This window comes from Copadichromis virginalis, linkage group LG23 (genome assembly GCF_057382275.1).
Source record: "Copadichromis virginalis isolate Kocher_CV1m ecotype Utaka linkage group LG23, C_Virginalis_male_GT1.1, whole genome shotgun sequence".
NCBI classification, from domain to species: Eukaryota; Metazoa; Chordata; class Actinopteri; order Cichliformes; family Cichlidae; genus Copadichromis; species Copadichromis virginalis.
In genome coordinates, this window is record NC_140639.1 from 46,454,428 (window position 1) to 46,471,850 (window position 17,423).

General features: G+C 47.4%; 1 protein-coding gene and 2 long non-coding RNA genes across 4 annotated transcripts; 1 reads left to right on the forward strand and 2 right to left on the reverse strand.

Annotated features, from left to right (window-relative positions):
- Positions 1 to 2,140: 2,140 nt before the first annotated feature.
- On the reverse strand, positions 2,141 to 3,148 carry LOC146681803 (uncharacterized). Its single transcript, XR_014918151.1, has 3 exons — positions 2,717 to 3,148; positions 2,427 to 2,639; positions 2,141 to 2,345 (listed from the first exon to the last, which is right to left on the reverse strand). It is a non-coding gene; the product is annotated as an uncharacterized LOC146681803 (long non-coding RNA).
- Positions 3,149 to 6,890: 3,742 nt separating this feature from the next.
- Positions 6,891 to 8,056, reverse strand: LOC146681804 (uncharacterized). The gene is made up of 3 exons (XR_014918243.1): positions 7,908 to 8,056; positions 7,618 to 7,830; positions 6,891 to 7,536 (listed from the first exon to the last, which is right to left on the reverse strand). It is a non-coding gene; the product is annotated as an uncharacterized LOC146681804 (long non-coding RNA).
- A 6,052-nt stretch (positions 8,057 to 14,108) lies between these two features.
- On the forward strand, positions 14,109 to 16,476 carry LOC146681805 (inosine-uridine preferring nucleoside hydrolase-like). Of its 2 annotated transcripts, XM_085448696.1 has the most exons (5): positions 14,109 to 14,857; positions 14,946 to 15,125; positions 15,784 to 15,895; positions 16,012 to 16,148; positions 16,299 to 16,476. In XM_085448696.1, exons 1-5 carry the CDS (start codon positions 14,681 to 14,683, stop codon positions 16,314 to 16,316), a joined length of 624 nt encoding a protein of 207 aa, XP_085304822.1. In that variant the 5' UTR covers positions 14,109 to 14,680; the 3' UTR covers positions 16,317 to 16,476. The 2 variants fall into 2 exon arrangements, with proteins under 2 accessions (XP_085304822.1, XP_085304821.1); XM_085448695.1 differs by having other exon boundaries at positions 16,012 to 16,476.
- The last annotated feature ends 947 nt before the right edge of the window (positions 16,477 to 17,423 follow it).

Sequence of the window (17,423 nt, forward strand, 5' to 3'; positions counted from 1 at the left end):
TTAGCCATGTACTTATGTAACACTTCCCTATATAAAGCTGGCTGCTCTTCAGTTGATAGCATTCAGCTATCACAGCTCCAATCACTAAGCTCTAAACATCTGCCAGAATCCATTTACCAGGTGAGTATTTTACATTTTATTTCAGTAATAATTTCAGAATCTCACAGTATTTGTGAAGGTTAACATATCTTTAAAATGTAATGATGTTGTAGGTGACGTCAGACGCCGGAGATTTTGGCGGAGAAAAAGCAAATGGTAGCATAGAGTTTAACAAAGGTTTTCCAAGCTTCAGTATTACCAAATATACTAATCAATTGTCATATAACTAACAACATCTGTTTTATCATCTCTAACACCCTGGAGGACAACGGGGAGAGTTTAGACGCTCTCCAAGATTACATCGACCGCTGTTTTCAAGATTTAGTAATGCATAAGGCCCAGAGTGCATCTTCCCCGGCCAAAATCGAGACGCCGTCATCGAAGAGAAGTCGCCAGGCAGACTCCCCCGGTACAACATCGCCTGCCGGCAAAGACATTGCAGAAATCCTGGAGTCAATCGACAAGCGATTGTCCAGTTTCGATGCGAGGCTGTCCCTGGTGGAGATTTTACACCGGGAATTTAAATCTCTGAGAGAATCCCTGGAATTCAGCCAGCGGCAGGTGGAAACGCTTGCCGCTGAAAATGCCACGCTACGGGAGTCGGTTAAATCTCTCACCGATAACGTGACCCAGCTAAACATTGAAAATAAAAAAATAAAAGAGTCCGTTATCGATCTACAAGCCCGTAGCATGAGAGATAATCTTGTGTTTTCTGGTATTCCAGAAACTGCCGGAGAGGACGCAGAGGCAACGGTGAAAAACTTCATTAAAATCCACCTGAAGCTGCCGGAGGACACCGTAAAGAACATCGACTTCGATAGAGTACATCGCTTGGGGAGCGCGCGGTCGCGGACCGGGAGACCACGGCCTATTGTGGCCAAATTCAGTCAATTCAAACAGAAGGAACAGGTGAAGAGTCGCGGCAGAGAGCTGAAAGGAACGGACTTCAGCGTGAACGACCAGTTCCCCAAAGAGATCCTGGAACGACGCAAGGTCCTGTTCCCAGTTCGACGTAGCTTTATCCAGAAAGGCTCCCGTGCTGTCATCGCTGTGGACCGGCTCTACGTGGACGGACAGCTGTACCGCGACCCCGGCACCACACCGTGGTTATACTGACTGCACTCCAGATAAGAACCCGCTACACTCTTTTCTTATTCATTCACACTTTCTCCTTTAAAATGTGTTTAACCTAGTAATATCAGTAGGATGTCATAGCAGATATAACACCGTCACCCTCCGTCATTGCTTTAATTGGAATGTTTCCGTTTCGTCTCTTTTTTTTTTGTTGTCGCTCACAGTTCATGTGGTTTCTTTCTTTCTCTTGTCTTTCACTGCTGTGGTCACCTACTTCCCCACTCACCTACAAACAACACCCTCTATTTCTCCATATTTTCACAAGACGATCACGCAAACACATCAGCTCAACGGCAGCACATTCACAACAGCCTCACAGCACGCACAGACTTGCAGGACACATAAGCAAGCCACGCTTGTTCATATTAGTGAATATTCACACACATAGTCAGACTTATGGAGTCTCTCACCACACTTCTTTTTCTCTTTCTATTTACAAACAAGGGATGTTTCCATATTCTCTCCACCTGTCTAAACGAAACACCCAGCATACATCATTAAACATACACGCATAATTAAGGGCATGCTGAGGTTTGTCACATGGAATGTAAATGGAGCTGGCACCAGAGGAAAGAGGTTAAAAATATTTAACCAGCTTAAAAAACTACAGGCAGATGTTGTTTTATTACAAGAAACTCACAAACCTGTCACAGGTTTAAATGAACTTAAAACACCTGAGTTTCCTAACGTGTTTGCAGCCTGTTATAATTCTAGACAACGGGGAGTAGCAATCTTAATACATAAAAATGTTAATTTTACAGTACTCGATACAGTTATAGATCCAGAGGGTAGATTTCTAATTATTAAACTATCAATATTGAACAAAAAACTATGTATTGTTAGTATATATTGTTACGGCCGAGAGGGCCCGGCTGTGGGTGTGGACTCAAATGCGGACACAGAGGGAGGCAAACGGGCGTGAACACAGTGCTTTATTTACAAGTGTCTAGTGAAATTACACAACAGGAGACTATGAATGCTATGAATTATGAAATGCTATGAACTGTGAACTGTGAGGCCAAACTGTGAACATGAAACTGAGTGCTATGGCTAGGTGCTGGATTTCACGGATGGAAAAAAGGGGCAGCGGCTTGGATGGAGGTACGCAGTCACTATAATGAGAAGAGACAAGTAGTCAGTGGCAGTCCAGTGAATCACAGCTGCAGGATTAGGCTATGGAGGTTAGGGCTTACGCGTTGCAGGTTTAAAGTGTCATGCGAGGAAGGGGTGTCCAGGGGGTTCCGGGTGAGGAGTGTCCAGAGAGGATCCAGAATATGCGTGGAGTGAGGGACTTGGCAGGGACTTGGCAGGTGTAGTCCGATGGTGGAGAGGAAGAAACCAGATGACAGAACCAGCGTCCAGGCGGAGATGAGAGTAGTTCGGGAAACGTGACTGCCAGGTGGGTCCTATGACAAAGAAAAACACGGTGAGGGAAAAGCAGTAGTTGAGGGTTCTCACATGGGGTTCGCAGCCTAGCACTGACATGGGTTAGCAGAAGATCTGGCAGAGGTCTGTTGTGAATGCTGGTCTTATATGCAGGTGACTTGATTGGAACCAGGTGTGGAAGCTGATTGGAGTCTCTGCCTGAAGGTAGAACCCAGCGGAGTGGAAAAACCCCGTGCTCACCCGGACCATGACAGTACCCCCTCCTCAACGATCGCCCCCCGGCGACCGAGCAGACCCGGACACGCGACGAGACCTGAAAAAATCAGAAACAAGCGCCGGGTCCAAGATCAGAGACCGAGACACCCACGAACGCTCCTCAGGCCCGTACCCCACCCAGTCCACCAGAAACTGCCGGCCCCTGCCCCACCGACGCACGTCCAGGATACGCCGCACCGAGAAGGCAGGATGACCATCGACGAGCCGGGCGGGAGGAGGGGGGTCGGAAGGAGGGCACAGAGGACTAGACAACACTGGCTTGACCTGCGAAACATGGAACACCGGATGGATCCGCAACGATGCAGGCAATGCGAGCCGGACTGCCGCAGGGCCAATCAGCCTGTCAATCACGAAAGGCCCAATATAGCGCGGAGACAGCTTGCGGGAGGTTCCCTGGAGCGGGATATCCTTAGCCGCCAGCCACACTTTTTGCCCCGGAGAGTAAGTAGGAGCCGCCGTGCGCCGCTGGTTGGCGTAGTGGCATTGGCGAGACACAGCGCGCAACAGCGCCTCACGAGTCCGCGTCCAGGCCCGGCGGCAACGCTGCAGATGATGCTGGACAGAAGGCACCGCAAGCTCAGCTTCTTGCTCGGGGAACAGAGGTGGCTGGTAACCTACGGACGCCTCAAAAGGTGAAAGACCCGTGGCCGAGGCGGTGAGTGTGTTATGCGCATATTCAACCCACGGCAAGAATGTGGACCAAGAGGCTGGATTATGGGCAGTGACGCAGCGAAGAGTGGTCTCGAGTTCTTGGTTCAGGCGCTCAGTTTGGCCATTGGTCTGTGGATGGTAGCCTGAGCTCAAACAGGGCTTGGCCCCCAGGGCCGTACAAAAGGCTCCCCAGGCCTGAGAAGCAAACTGGGGACCCCTGTCAGACACTATTTCCATAGGGATCCCATGGAGTCTGAAAACATGTTCAACCAACAGTTTAGCTGTTTCTGAAGTAGTGGGCAGTTTATCTAGAGCTATGAAATGTGCTGCCTTGGAAAATCTGTCAACTATGGTAAGTATGGTAGTCTTTCCTGCAGAGTTTGGAAGCCCTGTTACAAAATCCAACGCAATATGTGACCATGGCCGGTGTGGGGTGGTTAGTGGGTGAAGCAGTCCGTAAGGACGGTGATTCCTGGACTTATTACGAGCACAAACCGTGCAAGCAGCTACGTATTCACGTACATCCCTATCCAACGTCTCCCACCAAAAGTGTCTCTTCAGTAGCATAGCTGTCCTACCTCGGCCCGGGTGACCTGTGAACTTGGCCGTGTGAACCCATTCCAAAACCTTGGTGCGGGCTGCTGTGGGTACATAGCGCTTGTTAGCTGGACCGGTGCCCGGATCAGGTTCTGCTTGCAGAGCCCGCTGAATGACGGAGTCTACTTCCCATGTGACAGCCCCTACACGACAGCTGGCAGGGAGTATGGAGGGCACCCCTGACTGCTCTGAGGCAGCTTCGAACTGGCGGGAGAGAGCATCTGGCTTAACATTCCGGGTACCTGGGCGATATGAGATAGAAAAGTTGAAACGGGCAAAAAACAGTGACCAACGGGCTTGGCGGGTATTTAGTCTCTTTGCATTCCGTAGGTATGTTAAATTTTTATGGTCTGTCCAGACTATGAATGGGTGCTCAGCCCCCTCCAGCAGGTGCCGCCACTCCTCCAATGCTAGTTTCACAGCAAGCAGCTCACGGTCCCCAATATCGTAGTTTCTCTCTGCCGGAGACAAGCGACGCGAGAAGAAAGCGCAGGGTTGTAACTTTGCTGATGGACCAGTATGTTGAGACAACACTGCCCCCACTCCAACATCTGATGCGTCCACCTCAACGATGAAGGGCTTGCTGGTGTCGGGCTGAATTAGCACGGGAGCTGTTGTAAACAGTTGTTTCAGCTTGTTGAAAGCTCTGTCGGCTTCGGTAGGCCACGTGAATGGGTGCTTTGTAGACGTGAGGCGTGTTAGAGGTGCAACTACCTGACTGTAGTTCCTGACGAATCGCCTGTAGAAGTTGGCAAAGCCCAGGAATCTCTGGAGAAGCTTACGGGATGTGGGCACCGGCCACTCTGTGACTGCCTTGACCTTTGCTGGATCAGTCTTCAGTTGCCCCCCTGCCAGGATATAACCAAGAAAAGAGACTGACGATGCATGAAACTCACACTTTTCTGCCTTTATGTACAGTTTGTTCTCCAATAAGCGCTGGATGACAGCACGGACATGAGCGTGATGTTCCTGGAGCGATCTGGAAAATACGAGTATGTCATCCAGATATACGAACACAAATCTGTTCAGAAAGTCCCTGAGAACATCATTCACCAAAGCTTGAAATACGGCTGGGGCGTTCGTTAGTCCAAAGGGCATGACCAGGTACTCGAAGTGGCCCAGTGGCGTGTTAAAGGCCGTCTTCCACTCATCTCCCTGCCTAATGCGAACCAAATGATAAGCATTACGAAGATCCAGCTTAGTGAAGATAGTGGCGCCTTGCAGGGACTCTGACACAGAACTGATGAGTGGCAATGGGTATTTATTCTTTATAGTTATGTCGTTGAGACCACGGAAATCAATACATGGTCGTAGTGACCCGTCCTTCTTACCCACAAAGAAGAATCCGGCAGCAACAGGTGAAGACGACGGTCGAATGATTCCAGCAGCAAGTGACTCTCTGATGTACTTCTCCATAGCAACACGTTCTGGTTTAGATATGTTGTATAATCGACTGGAGGGCAAAGGAGCACCGGGGAGAAGGTCTATGGCACAGTCATATTGTCTGTGAGGCGGCAAAGCTTGCGCCTTACTCTTACTAAAAATCTCTTTGAAATCGTGATATTCCCTGGGCACACCAGTGAGATCGGGGGTTGTTTCTTCCAACGCATAGGGCTCATCAGGGCCCGGGGGACACGCCGACCTCAAACAATTAGCATGGCAGAATACACTCCAGCTTATTATCTTCCGTCCAGACCAATCCAAGTGTGGATTGTGTAGCTTTAACCAAGGGTAGCCGAATGTGAGGGGAGTGTCAGGCGATGAGAGGGCGAAGAAAGTGAGCTCCTCCCTATGATTTCCTGAAGTGATTACAGTCACTGGCTCAGTGTGGTGAGTTATTTGTGCAAAGACCTGGTTATTAAGTGCTTTCGCAGAAATGGGCGGATCTAAAGGCACAAGGTGCAATCCTAACCGTGTGGCATGGTCAAAACTGATTAGGTTTTGCTCTGAACCGGAGTCGACCAGGGCCTGAAAGGTGTGCGTGGCACGGTTGATAACTAAACTGACTGTGAGAAGCAAACGGGGTTTATCATCACTATGAGAACCGCCCACCCGTATCCCCGAATCTACTGGCGGGCTGGCCCTTTTCCCCTCTTGGGACATGCTGCGATTAAATGTTCTGTCGACCCGCAATAAAAACATGCGCGTGCACGAAAGCGACGCTCTCTCTCCTCCGGCGGCAGCTGAGCGCGGCCGATCTGCATCGGTTCCGGCGCCGCGTCCACGACGGAGGGAGAGGCGGCCGACACAGGCGACTGCATTATGGGTGGGGCTGGCGTAAACGAACACGGAAGTGGGCGGAGGAGGGGACGTTGGGGTTTGTAGTTCCTTTCATTCTCCCTCTCTCTCAGCCTGATGTCAATACGGAGAGAAAGGGAGACTAACTCCTCAAACGTAGCGGGCTCATCCCGTAAAGCAAGCTGATCTTTCATGTTATCATTCAGGGACTGTAGAAAGATTCCCTGCAACGCGTGATCCGGCCACCCCGTCTCTGCGGCGGCCGTTCGAAAATCTATGAGGTAATCAGCAACACTACGGCGACCCTGGCGCAGCTTTAACAACTTACGGGCCGAACTGCCCTCAGAGACAGGATGAGTGAATGTCTTTTTAAACTCACCCAGGAAGTCATCATAAGAGCAAGTTCGCAGGGGATGGCTTGACAGGTATGCTTCTGCCCATTTTAGAGCACGGTCCCGTAATTTCCCTATGAAATAGGAAATCCGAGCGGCGTTGTCAATGAAGGTGCGCGGTGAGCGGCCAAATACCAGATCGCACTGAAGTAGGAACCCCGTGCAGCTCCCCGGATCCCCAGAAAAAGGTTCGGGCTCCGGGGATGATGCGTCGCGAAAAATCGGCCCACTTTGGAGCGCGTAAGCCGAGGCAGGGGACGAAGTGGATGGCTGTGTGTCTTGTGCGGGGGGCGCGGGTTCGGGGGCAGGACGCGGCACGGAAGCGAGGTTAGCTTGTAGAGTCTCTAGGGCAGCAAAGATCTTAGCCTGTCCCTCACCAAGGTCTTTCTGTGAAGCCAGGAGATATTGAATGGATTGCTCGTGGTGACCTAGGATTGCACCTTGTTTCTGAATGGCTGTCCGCTCTGCGTCTGCTGAGTCCATATTGTGGCCAGATCTTACTGTTACGGCCGAGAGGGCCCGGCTGTGGGTGTGGACTCAAATGCAGACACAGAGGGAGGCAAACGGGCGTGAACACAGTGCTTTATTTACAAGTGTCTAGTGAAATTACACAACAGGAGACTATGAATGCTATGAATTATGAAATGCTATGAACTGTGAACTGTGAGGCCAAACTGTGAACATGAAACTGAGTGCTATGGCTAGGTGCTGGATTTCACGGATGGAAAAAAGGGGCAGCGGCTTGGATGGAGGTACGCAGTCACTATAATGAGAAGAGACAAGTAGTCAGTGGCAGTCCAGTGAATCACAGCTGCAGGATTAGGCTATGGAGGTTAGGGCTTACGCGTTGCAGGTTTAAAGTGTCATGCGAGGAAGGGGTGTCCAGGGGGTTCCGGGTGAGGAGTGTCCAGAGAGGATCCAGAATATGCGTGGAGTGAGGGACTTGGCAGGGACTTGGCAGGTGTAGTCCGATGGTGGAGAGGAAGAAACCAGATGACAGAACCAGCGTCCAGGCGGAGATGAGAGTAGTTCGGGAAACGTGACTGCCAGGTGGGTCCTATGACAAAGAAAAACACGGTGAGGGAAAAGCAGTAGTTGAGGGTTCTCACATGGGGTTCGCAGCCTAGCACTGACATGGGTTAGCAGAAGATCTGGCAGAGGTCTGTTGTGAATGCTGGTCTTATATGCAGGTGACTTGATTGGAACCAGGTGTGGAAGCTGATTGGAGTCTCTGCCTGAAGGTAGAACCCAGCGGAGTGGAAAAACCCCGTGCTCACCCGGACCATGACAATATATGGTCCAAATGTTGATGAACCCTCATTCTTCCACGGTTTTTTTAGTGCACTCTCTGAACACCTTGATTGCACACTCATTCTTGGCGGTGACCTCAACCTTGGACTAAATGAAGAAATGGATAGGCTCAACACAACAGGAACTCAGCGTAATTGGCAGTCCACAAATATAATCAAACAGTATATGAACGACTTTGGTCTTTGCGATGCATGGCGCTCTCTTCACCCCACCAGTAAGGAATATACTTTTTTCTCGCATGTTCATCACTCTTACTCTCGTCTGGATTATTTTTTGGTCAGCAGCTCACTGCTGTGTGACATTTCAGACACTGAGATTCATCCTATAGCTGTCAGCGATCATGCTCCTGTATCTTTAACACTAATGCACAAGAATAATACTACGCCAAGTAAAAACTGGAGATTTAATATATCACTACTTAAAGATGAAGACTTTATTAAATACTTTAAAAAGGAATGGACTTCATATTTAGACTTTAATGACACTCCCGGAATATCTGCTTCTGTTCTATGGGAAGCAGGGAAAGCTGTGATGAGAGGTAAAATAATTTCTTTCTCATCACACAAAAAGAAAGAAGAAAACAAAAATATTCAGGAATTAGAAAAAAACATCAAATCACTAGAAGAAGCCTACGCGTGCGACCAAGATCAGGAAACATTGAACAAAATACGCAAAACAAAACTAGAATTAAATGAAATTATTAATAAAAAAACACAATTCCTTATACAAAGACTTCGCTTGCAGAATTTTGAACACAGTAACAAATCAGGTCGATTTCTAGCTAACCAGCTAAAAATAAATAAAGAAAAAACAACTATATGTGCTGCTAAAGATTTATCGGGGAACACAATATATGATCCTGGAAGAATAAACAACATTTTTAGGGATTTCTATGAAACTTTATACTCACCACAAATAAACCCATCTAAAAATGAAATTGATCTGTTTCTTGACAACGTAACTCTTCCAAAATTACTAGACAGTCAAGCAATGGAACTGGATTCGCCACTGACGCCAAGTGAACTCCAGGAAGCCCTGATAAGTATGCCCAATAATAAGGCTCCAGGTCCAGACGGCTTCCCTGCAGAATTCTACAAAGAATTCTGGACAATTTTGGCACCAGTATTCCACAGCATGTTGCAGGAAATCGAGGAAAAGGGCAGACTACCACCAAATATGAATTCTGCCAACATTAGTCTCCTGCTAAAACCAGGCAAAGACCCTTTATTTCCCTCAAGCTATCGTCCAATTTCTCTTTTAAATGTAGACCTTAAAATAATCTGCAAAGCTCTCTCAAAGAGATTAGAGAAAATGACCCCCCTCTTAATTCATCCTGACCAAACTGGTTTCATAAAAGGTCGGCACTCCTCAACAAACACTCGTAGATTACTTAATTTAATAGACTACTCATACGATAAAAACATCGAAGCCATAATATTATCTCTAGATGCAGAAAAAGCATTTGACAGAGTTAATTGGAAATTTTTATTCGCAACTTTACACAAATTTGGTTTTGGAAACTCTTTCATAAACTGGATAAGAATATTATACAATTCCCCAACGGCTCGTATCAGAACAAATGACCAGACATCCTCCAGCTTCTGTCTCCTGAGGGGCACCAGACAGGGATGCCCACTCTCCCCCTCACTTTTTGCAATTTTTATCGAACCTCTAGCAGCAGCATTTAGACAGGCTACAACAATTAAGGGCATAAAATGTAAGAACATAGAACATAAAATCAGTCTCTATGCGGATGATGTGTTGCTTTTTCTGCAAAACACACAAACCAACCTCTCTGAGGTAATTACTTTAATAAACTGGTTTTCAAGAGTTTCAGATTATTCAATTAACTGGCCAAAATCTACAGTTCTCCCCATTAACTGCTCCTTCCATAATTCTTCCTCTGCCCCACTGCAATCCGGAAATATTAAATATTTAGGTATTAATGTCTCTCCTAAGCTTTCAGACTTAACTAAACTAAACCACATCCCACTTCTAAAGAAAGTAGAAGGCGATCTGACTAGATGGAAATCTTTACCCATATCACTCATGGGAAGGGTCGCCACTATAAAAATGATGATCTTGCCAAAAATAAATTACTTATTTTTGATGATCCCTAACAAACCATCACAAGATTGGTTCAGATCTCTGGATTCATATATTTCCAAATTCCTTTGGAAAGATAAACCCCCGCGTATTAGCTTAAAAACGCTACAAAGAACCAAGGATAGAGGAGGATTAGATCTGCCTAATTTTCACCAATACTTCTTAGCCAACAGGCTTCAGTTCATCTCAGAATGGTTAAAACATACCTTCTTAGTTGAGCCCTGGCTAGATGTTGAACAGGCACTATGCAAGGATCTAGAGATTTCAGACCTACCATTTATTAGCTCAAACATCAAAAGACATGAATGCTTTAAAAGTATCAACATCAGCTTTTCTCTAACAGCATGGTGGGAGTTTCTAAAAATAACGGAGTCTTCATTAATCCCATGCAAACGTACACCTATCTGGAATAACCCTGACATATTACAAAACAATAATATGATTAATTTCCCAGAATGGAGTTGTAAAGGAATTAAATACTTAGAACATATATTAGAGGGAACAGAATTTATTCCATTTGACAGACTAGTTGAACAATATGGGATCAACAAGACAAGGTTTTTAGAATATCAACAAATTAAATCCATAGTAAAAAAGAAATTTAACCTCAGTCAAGTTGAATTACAAACACCACTAAGTGCGGCACATTTTCTTACTCTTAAATCCCCCAAATTATTATCTAAAATATACAGAACACTTTCTAAATTAGATGAATCAATATCCCTTCCTACTGCAAAGTGGGAAGCAGATTTATCAGTCAACCTACACCAAAACTTCTGGTCTCAGATTTGCTTAAAAACTTTTAAATTAATTAAAAATCCCAGTCTGCAATTAATACAATACAAAATACTTCATAGAGTGCACTATACAGGTCATCGGATGTTCAAGATGGGCTTTACATCTTCCAACAACTGCTCACACTGTCAAGGCAATACACCAGACAATTACATCCACGCTCTTTGGTTCTGTCCACCAGTGCAAAAGTTTTGGCGCGAGATATGTGAAGACTTATCAAAGTGTCTGAAATGTAACATTCCAACCTCCCCCTTAGTGTGTTTGTTGGGCAGCTTAGATAATATCGCTTCAGAAAAGAATATAGCCCATATGATCTTCACCGCCCTATGCATAGCCAAGAAAACAGTCCTCATGAACTGGAAAAATAAAAATAATCTTAATTCTAACCAATATAGAAATTATCTATTAGATTACATTAGTCTTGACACAGCCTCTGCCACCACATTAGATCAATTGCTCTGGGCCCCTTTTATCAGCCCCATCACCTAGTGGGGGTGGGGGGTCATAGTTTGGTCCCGCCTTCACTGTTGTGATTGGTGAGGGGGCAGGGACAGGCTTAGGGCGTCGGGGGGTTCCCCGGAGGCATCTTCCTTGGGGGGCTCAACCCGGGGTAGCGGTCACGTCCGGTTGAGGGCTCTGTTGGCTCTCAGGTGACTGTTTCCTCGCGGCTGCGTGCAGCGGGGCTAGGGGAGGGTCTGTGCTGACGGACGTGGGTTACTGACCTGGCAACCTGGCTGCCCCTGGGTGGGTCCGGGATGGGCGTGAGGTTCTGGGGGCGCTCCGTCTCTGGGCTGGGGCCCGGGCCGGGCCTCGGGGGCTTGGGTCCTGGTTGGTGTGTTGCCGGGGTTGTGGGCGGGTGGGTGCATGGGGGCCCGGCCCTGGAGCAGGGTGCCGCCGGTGCGTCGAGCCGCCTGGGGGGCTCTTCAACTGGTGGGGGGGATGGTCACATCTTGCAGGAGCTTTCTTCTCTTCAGGAACTCTCTGCAGGAGGGGGAGATACAGGAGAGGTGGAGGAAGATCTCAGCCTGGGCGTTTACCGTCTTATGTAGTCTGGAAGATGTGTGGTTGGTGGGGTGGGTGCAGTTTTCTCTGTGGTGGGGTTGGGTGGACTGTCCAGGGCTCTGTGGAGCCGGGGGGCGCTACTGCACTGGGCCCCGGTCTGATGGGCCTGGGCCCCCCTTCCCTGGCGGGTCGCGGAGGGTGGGAGTGCCTACTGGGGTCAGCGGGGGAGCTGGCCCCAGGGAGGGGTTACCTGCCCCTCCCTTCCTTCCCTCCCCATCTCCAGCTGCCTCCCTCTTCCCGCTCCTCCACAACCACCCACACATGCAGGGCCTTGGAGTAGGGGTATGTCACCAGGGTGCAGAGGAGGCTACCCCCCCCCCCCTGTCCCCTTCTGGCTGCCTCTGCCTCAATTTTATCCCACAACTTAGACATTCACATTATTCACACTCTCATTACACATACATATAGGATCTTGGGGGTGGGCACAATCACGGAGTCCAAATCACCATCAGGGTGTATACCTCACCCCTGACGTCGTTGCCCACCTCTCAATTTTAAATACACTTAGTCATTGAGGGTTAGCAGGAGGGACTATGCGCTTACCTGCTGCTCCTTGGCAGGTAGCTCCATGCCCTCCTGGGTTTTAATTGCACCTTAGAACACATATGCATCAACACTACAATGAGCGGGTGGAGGGAGGTTTGGAGTCTTCTCCCACCCCCATTCTCTGCGGCCTGCTGGAGCGGGAGGGCTAGTAGGAGGAGTTGGCCGTCCGACTGCGGTCTGGGGTGTGGGGCCTCCCTGCTGCTGCGGAGTCGGGGTGGTCTGCCTCTCCCCACCGCAGGGAAAAGGGTAACACCACCTGGGTCTGGGTGCAATTCCCCCCTCCAGGGGCAAGGGTACCTAGACCCGGTTTGTAGAGTACGCTTGGGGAGTGTGATTGTGTGTACAGCGTCTCTTTATGTCTGTCTCCACGTTGGGTGAGTGTGGAGTGAGTGCATATGAGAGCATGAGGGTGGGAATGGATGTTTGTATCTGTGTGTGCCTGTATGTCTGTGTCTATATGTCAGGTTGGGTATCAGACGCCACCTCTCTGGGGACACCTCAGGCCCTCCAAGGTTTGGAGGCCTATCTCCACCCACCACCACTTCCCCTGCCGGTGGCGGACTCCCTCAGGTGTCGGTGTGTTGGTGGTTCTTTGTGTCTGGGGGTGGGCGTCCGGGTACACACCGGCTCACTCCTTGGCGGCCGCTTGTCGGGGCCTGGGGCCTGGGGCTCGCTCGGGCCCCTTTGGAGGTGGGGTGCCCCCGGCCTCTCGGCCTAGGGCTCGGTCACTCAGGCGCAGCTGGGGGCCGGCGGAGCTCACGGGCGCGTCACTGCAACTCCCCCTGACTTCTGCTCCGCGGCTGCTGGGCGAGCCCTCATCTGGGACTCTCCTCAGCTCTTACTGGGACAGTGGCGCGGCTGCCCCTCTGTTGGTCTTCCATGGTCTCTTGTGTTCTGGGGGCCTCTGGATGTCTGGAGTTTTGATCTCCTCCATACCCGCTTCACACCCTGGAGGACGGGGCTGTGGCCCCCCCACACTCCCTAGCAGATCATTACATGGAGAAACCTTTGGAATGCAAGCATGCTGATCCACACAGGTATGCACACATGGGTATTCACAGACACGGACTAAAGCTTTCTTGGCTGCTGCCTCAAAGCACACTGTGCGCTGTCTATCTTGCGTGCTGCACAATATCGTTTATTATTTAGTAAATATTGATATCTATGACTAGCTAGTTTATTGTGATGGTGCTTTGTTTTCTCTATTATTATGTTGCTCTTTGTTGTTTGCTGTCTCCTCTGTTTGTTTTTTTTGTTTGTTTGTTTGTTTGTTTTTTTCTCCATACAGGTGACCCAGGAGTTCTTTTTTTTTTTTTTCTCTCTCTTCCCCCCCCCCTTCTCACAGTCTCTTCTCCTCTTTGGTTTTCTTTCTTTCTCTCCCCCTCTCTCTCTCATTCATTCCCCCTGTCCTATTTATTTAAAAAAAAATGTCGCATACTGCTGTTTCTGATGTCATTTAAGAAAAAAATAAAAAATAAAAAAATAAAAAAATAAAATAAAATGTAATTCTTAAAACCCCCAGAAATCACTTATTTTTTTCTTTCTTTCTTTTTATTGCACCTAAAAGCATAATTTTGTGGTGTTTTGATTTGTTTTTTGACAATGGAAACTGTTGTTTAAAATTCTTTAACCTTGCCACAATCAGATGCAGGTCAATTGCCTGTTCATGAACATTTTTCTAAATCTTTGTGCAAGCGACTATTTTCATATATATTGTAAAATGAAGATCCCAGATATTTTAAAAGCTGATCTAATTATGATATTTGTACTGAACACTACACATTTTAATGCTGTATCTAAAACATTCTCCTGCCTCTACCATAAAACAGTTGAAGCAGTCTTTCAATCTAACCTTCATATTTAGGAAAGCTACAAAACATGTAGTTATGCTATGAGAGAAAGGTTTTGAGAGTGTGAAGAGAAAAACACTGTATTGTGTTTATTTAAAATATTTGTAGTTATCTGTGTTTTTGCCTCTTTCCCTCCATCTGACAGCTGAGATAGGCTACAGTTAGATATGTGGTCAAAAATGGATTATTATTAGAAATAATCACTCTTCAGGTTTGAATCCTGTGGTTAAACACAGGATGAAGAAGCTCATCATTGATGTGGATGCTGGGGTGGATGATGCTATTGCCATCATGATGGCCCTCTCCACACCTGATGTGGAAGTTTTGGGGATCACCTGCTGCTATGGCAACACGTCTGTGGAGAATGTCCTCAGAAATGTCCTTCGTGTCCTGAAAGTCTGCGACAGGCTGGACGTAAGTTTGTGTCACGCTGTAAGAGAGCCCTTCTACACGAATATGTTCGTAGATATGTTCTTACATCCAGCATATAATACTCATACAGATTCCAGTGTACCGTGGCTGCTCAAAGCCTTTGGTGGACCATGAAAACCATGCAGATAATTTCTTTGGATCAGACGGGTTTGGGGACGTTCCAGATCCACACGCACCAAGCCTGGATCTGGTGCAGCAGAAAAAAGCCAAACAGGCCATTATTGACCTTGTGAACGCAAATGATAAAGAGGTGAGTGTCTGCACCATTAAGCTTCTTACATGAATGAAAATTACTTTTTGTAAATGGTTTGTGGTTCTGATCAAATGTTTTATTTAAAGGCCCAGTCACCGATTATTTCAGCAGACATGCCTTGAAGTCTTCCTAAAAAATATGTTGACATTTAGCTGAAAATTGTTGAACTCCCACAGATGAAATTGCATCACTTGACTAATAAAAACTTGTTTTACCCAGAGCTAATGATTTAATTGCTTTTTCATGGTGACCAGTAAAAATGGATGTAGACACAATGATATCATCTGTTGGTTATGGATTGCAAAGGGTACAATGCACTTGATGTGAAAGAAGCCAACTCGTTGCGAAGTATCACAAAGTTGCCAAACACACATAAAAAAGCATAACTTGAAGCTTTAATGCAGTTTAAATTGGGAAGTCGTAAAAATTATCTGTCAATTTTCATCAAGTTTCAAGTGCTTAATAGACAAACTGCACCACTGGGCCAACCAAACCAGTTTAATTCTCAATTCATTCTAAACACATTTATAAATGATAATTCTTTAAAAAACTTTTCAAGGAAAATTATTATTTTACAACTGAGGGTTTGTTTTCAGCTCAAAGGTTGGTTAGGAGGCAATAAAATCATCAATTCAACTCTGTCTCCTGCCTCCAGGTGATCCTCATATCCACTGCCCCCCTCATGAACCTGGCTGCAGCAGTGCAGTTGGACCCTTCCTTGCCTAAAAAGCTTAAGGCGCTCTACATCATGGGGGGAACCATTGAAGGTGGTCTCCTCACAGAGTATTTCCTCTGTCTCTCATTATCCATTCGTGATTTTAGTCTTATAAATATCTGATATATATGAGAATGAGTGTGTGACTGTGCTTGTTTCTGTGTGCAGCCAGGGGTAACATCACAATATGTGGAGAGTTTAACTTTGTGTGTGACCCAGAGGCTGCTTACATCGTGTTGGACCGCTACACATGCCCAACCTACATCGCTACCTGGGAGTTCACCTGCTGGAACTGCCTGCCATGGGTGAGGAGGGAAACAAGCTGAACGAGGGCTTCAGTTCTGTTCCAATGAATAATGTCTGAACAGTTTTAAAGTTTGAAAGGATCTCTGCTAACACTGAGTTTGTGTATAAAGTGGTATTTGAAAATATCTTACAGTCTTTTTTTCCCTTAGTCTTTCTGTGACACCTAGTTATCTGTACATACTGAAAAATCAGACGGTTGGCGAATTCAGCTTATTTAGCAGAGGCAACGGCCCATTTGTCTCATCTTTTTCCTTCACAGTCCGAAGATGTACTTGGGCTACTCCACTCTTACCCTTCTCTCTTTGGGGATGTGCCCTCGCGTACTAATGTCTGTGAACATGATATCAATGTTGGTGATGCAACCCCAATCAAACAGCATGCGTACCGCTGTCCCATGGGAAAGTGCGAGGTGATGAAGAAGGAAGTCAGTTATTTAGTGGAGAACGGTTTGGCACAACCAAGCCACAGCCCTTGGAGCTCCCCGTGTTTACGTGTCTGATGGCACCCCACGTTTCTGCACCGACTACCGGAAGGTAAATGCAGTGACTGTCTCTGATTCTTTTCCACTTCCTCGTAATGAGGATTGCATTGACAATATAGGTCCTGCCAAATACATTTCCAAACTGGACCTTCTTAATGGGTATTGGCAGGTGCCTCTGACCTCCAGAGCCTCCGACATTTCTGCATTTGTCACACCCGACCATTTCATGCAGTACACCGTGATGGCGTTTGGCATGAAAAATGCTCCAGCCACATTTCAGCGTTTAATGCAGCTGGTGTTGGGGGATGTGCCTCAGTGTAATGTGTGCTTGGATGATGTAGTGATATACACGGACACGTGGGAAGAGCATGTGGCCATCCTACAATCAATGTTTCAGCGATTGGCCGAAGCCTCGTTAACTCTAAATCTCGCTAAGTGTGAGTTTGCCAAAGCGACAGTCACGTACCTGGGAAAGCAGGTGGGTTTTGGGCAGGTTCGCCCGGTGGAGGTAAAAGTCGAGGCTGTCCTCAGCTACCCGGCCCCAACCACTAGGCGGGAGCTAAAGCGGTTCTTGGGCATGACTGGATACAATCGCTGTTTTTGCAAGAACTTTGCAGTAGTTGTGGCCCCTTTGATGAAGCTATGTAGCCCCCAAATCCCTTTTGAGTGGTCAGGGGAATGCCAGCATGCATTTGAGTCTGCAAAATCTCTCCTTTGCAGCACCCCGGTTGAATGTTACATCTGTGAGGCTGTGGGAGTGTGTGGGCGTGGTGTTGTCCTCTCTCTCTCCTCC

What these genes read in the sequence shown, in the direction of transcription:
- LOC146681805 (XM_085448695.1), top strand. Translation starts at nt 14,681, where the DNA reads ATGAAGAAGCTCATCATTGATGTGGATGCTGGGGTGGATGATGCTATT. An exon ending in AAGTCTGCGACAGGCTGGAC is followed by an intron (nt 14,858 to 14,945) that starts GTAAGTTTGTGT and finishes ATACTCATACAG; the next exon opens with ATTCCAGTGTACCGTGGCTG. An exon ending in CATGGGGGGAACCATTGAAG is followed by an intron (nt 15,896 to 16,011) that starts GTGGTCTCCTCA and finishes TTCTGTGTGCAG; the next exon opens with CCAGGGGTAACATCACAATA.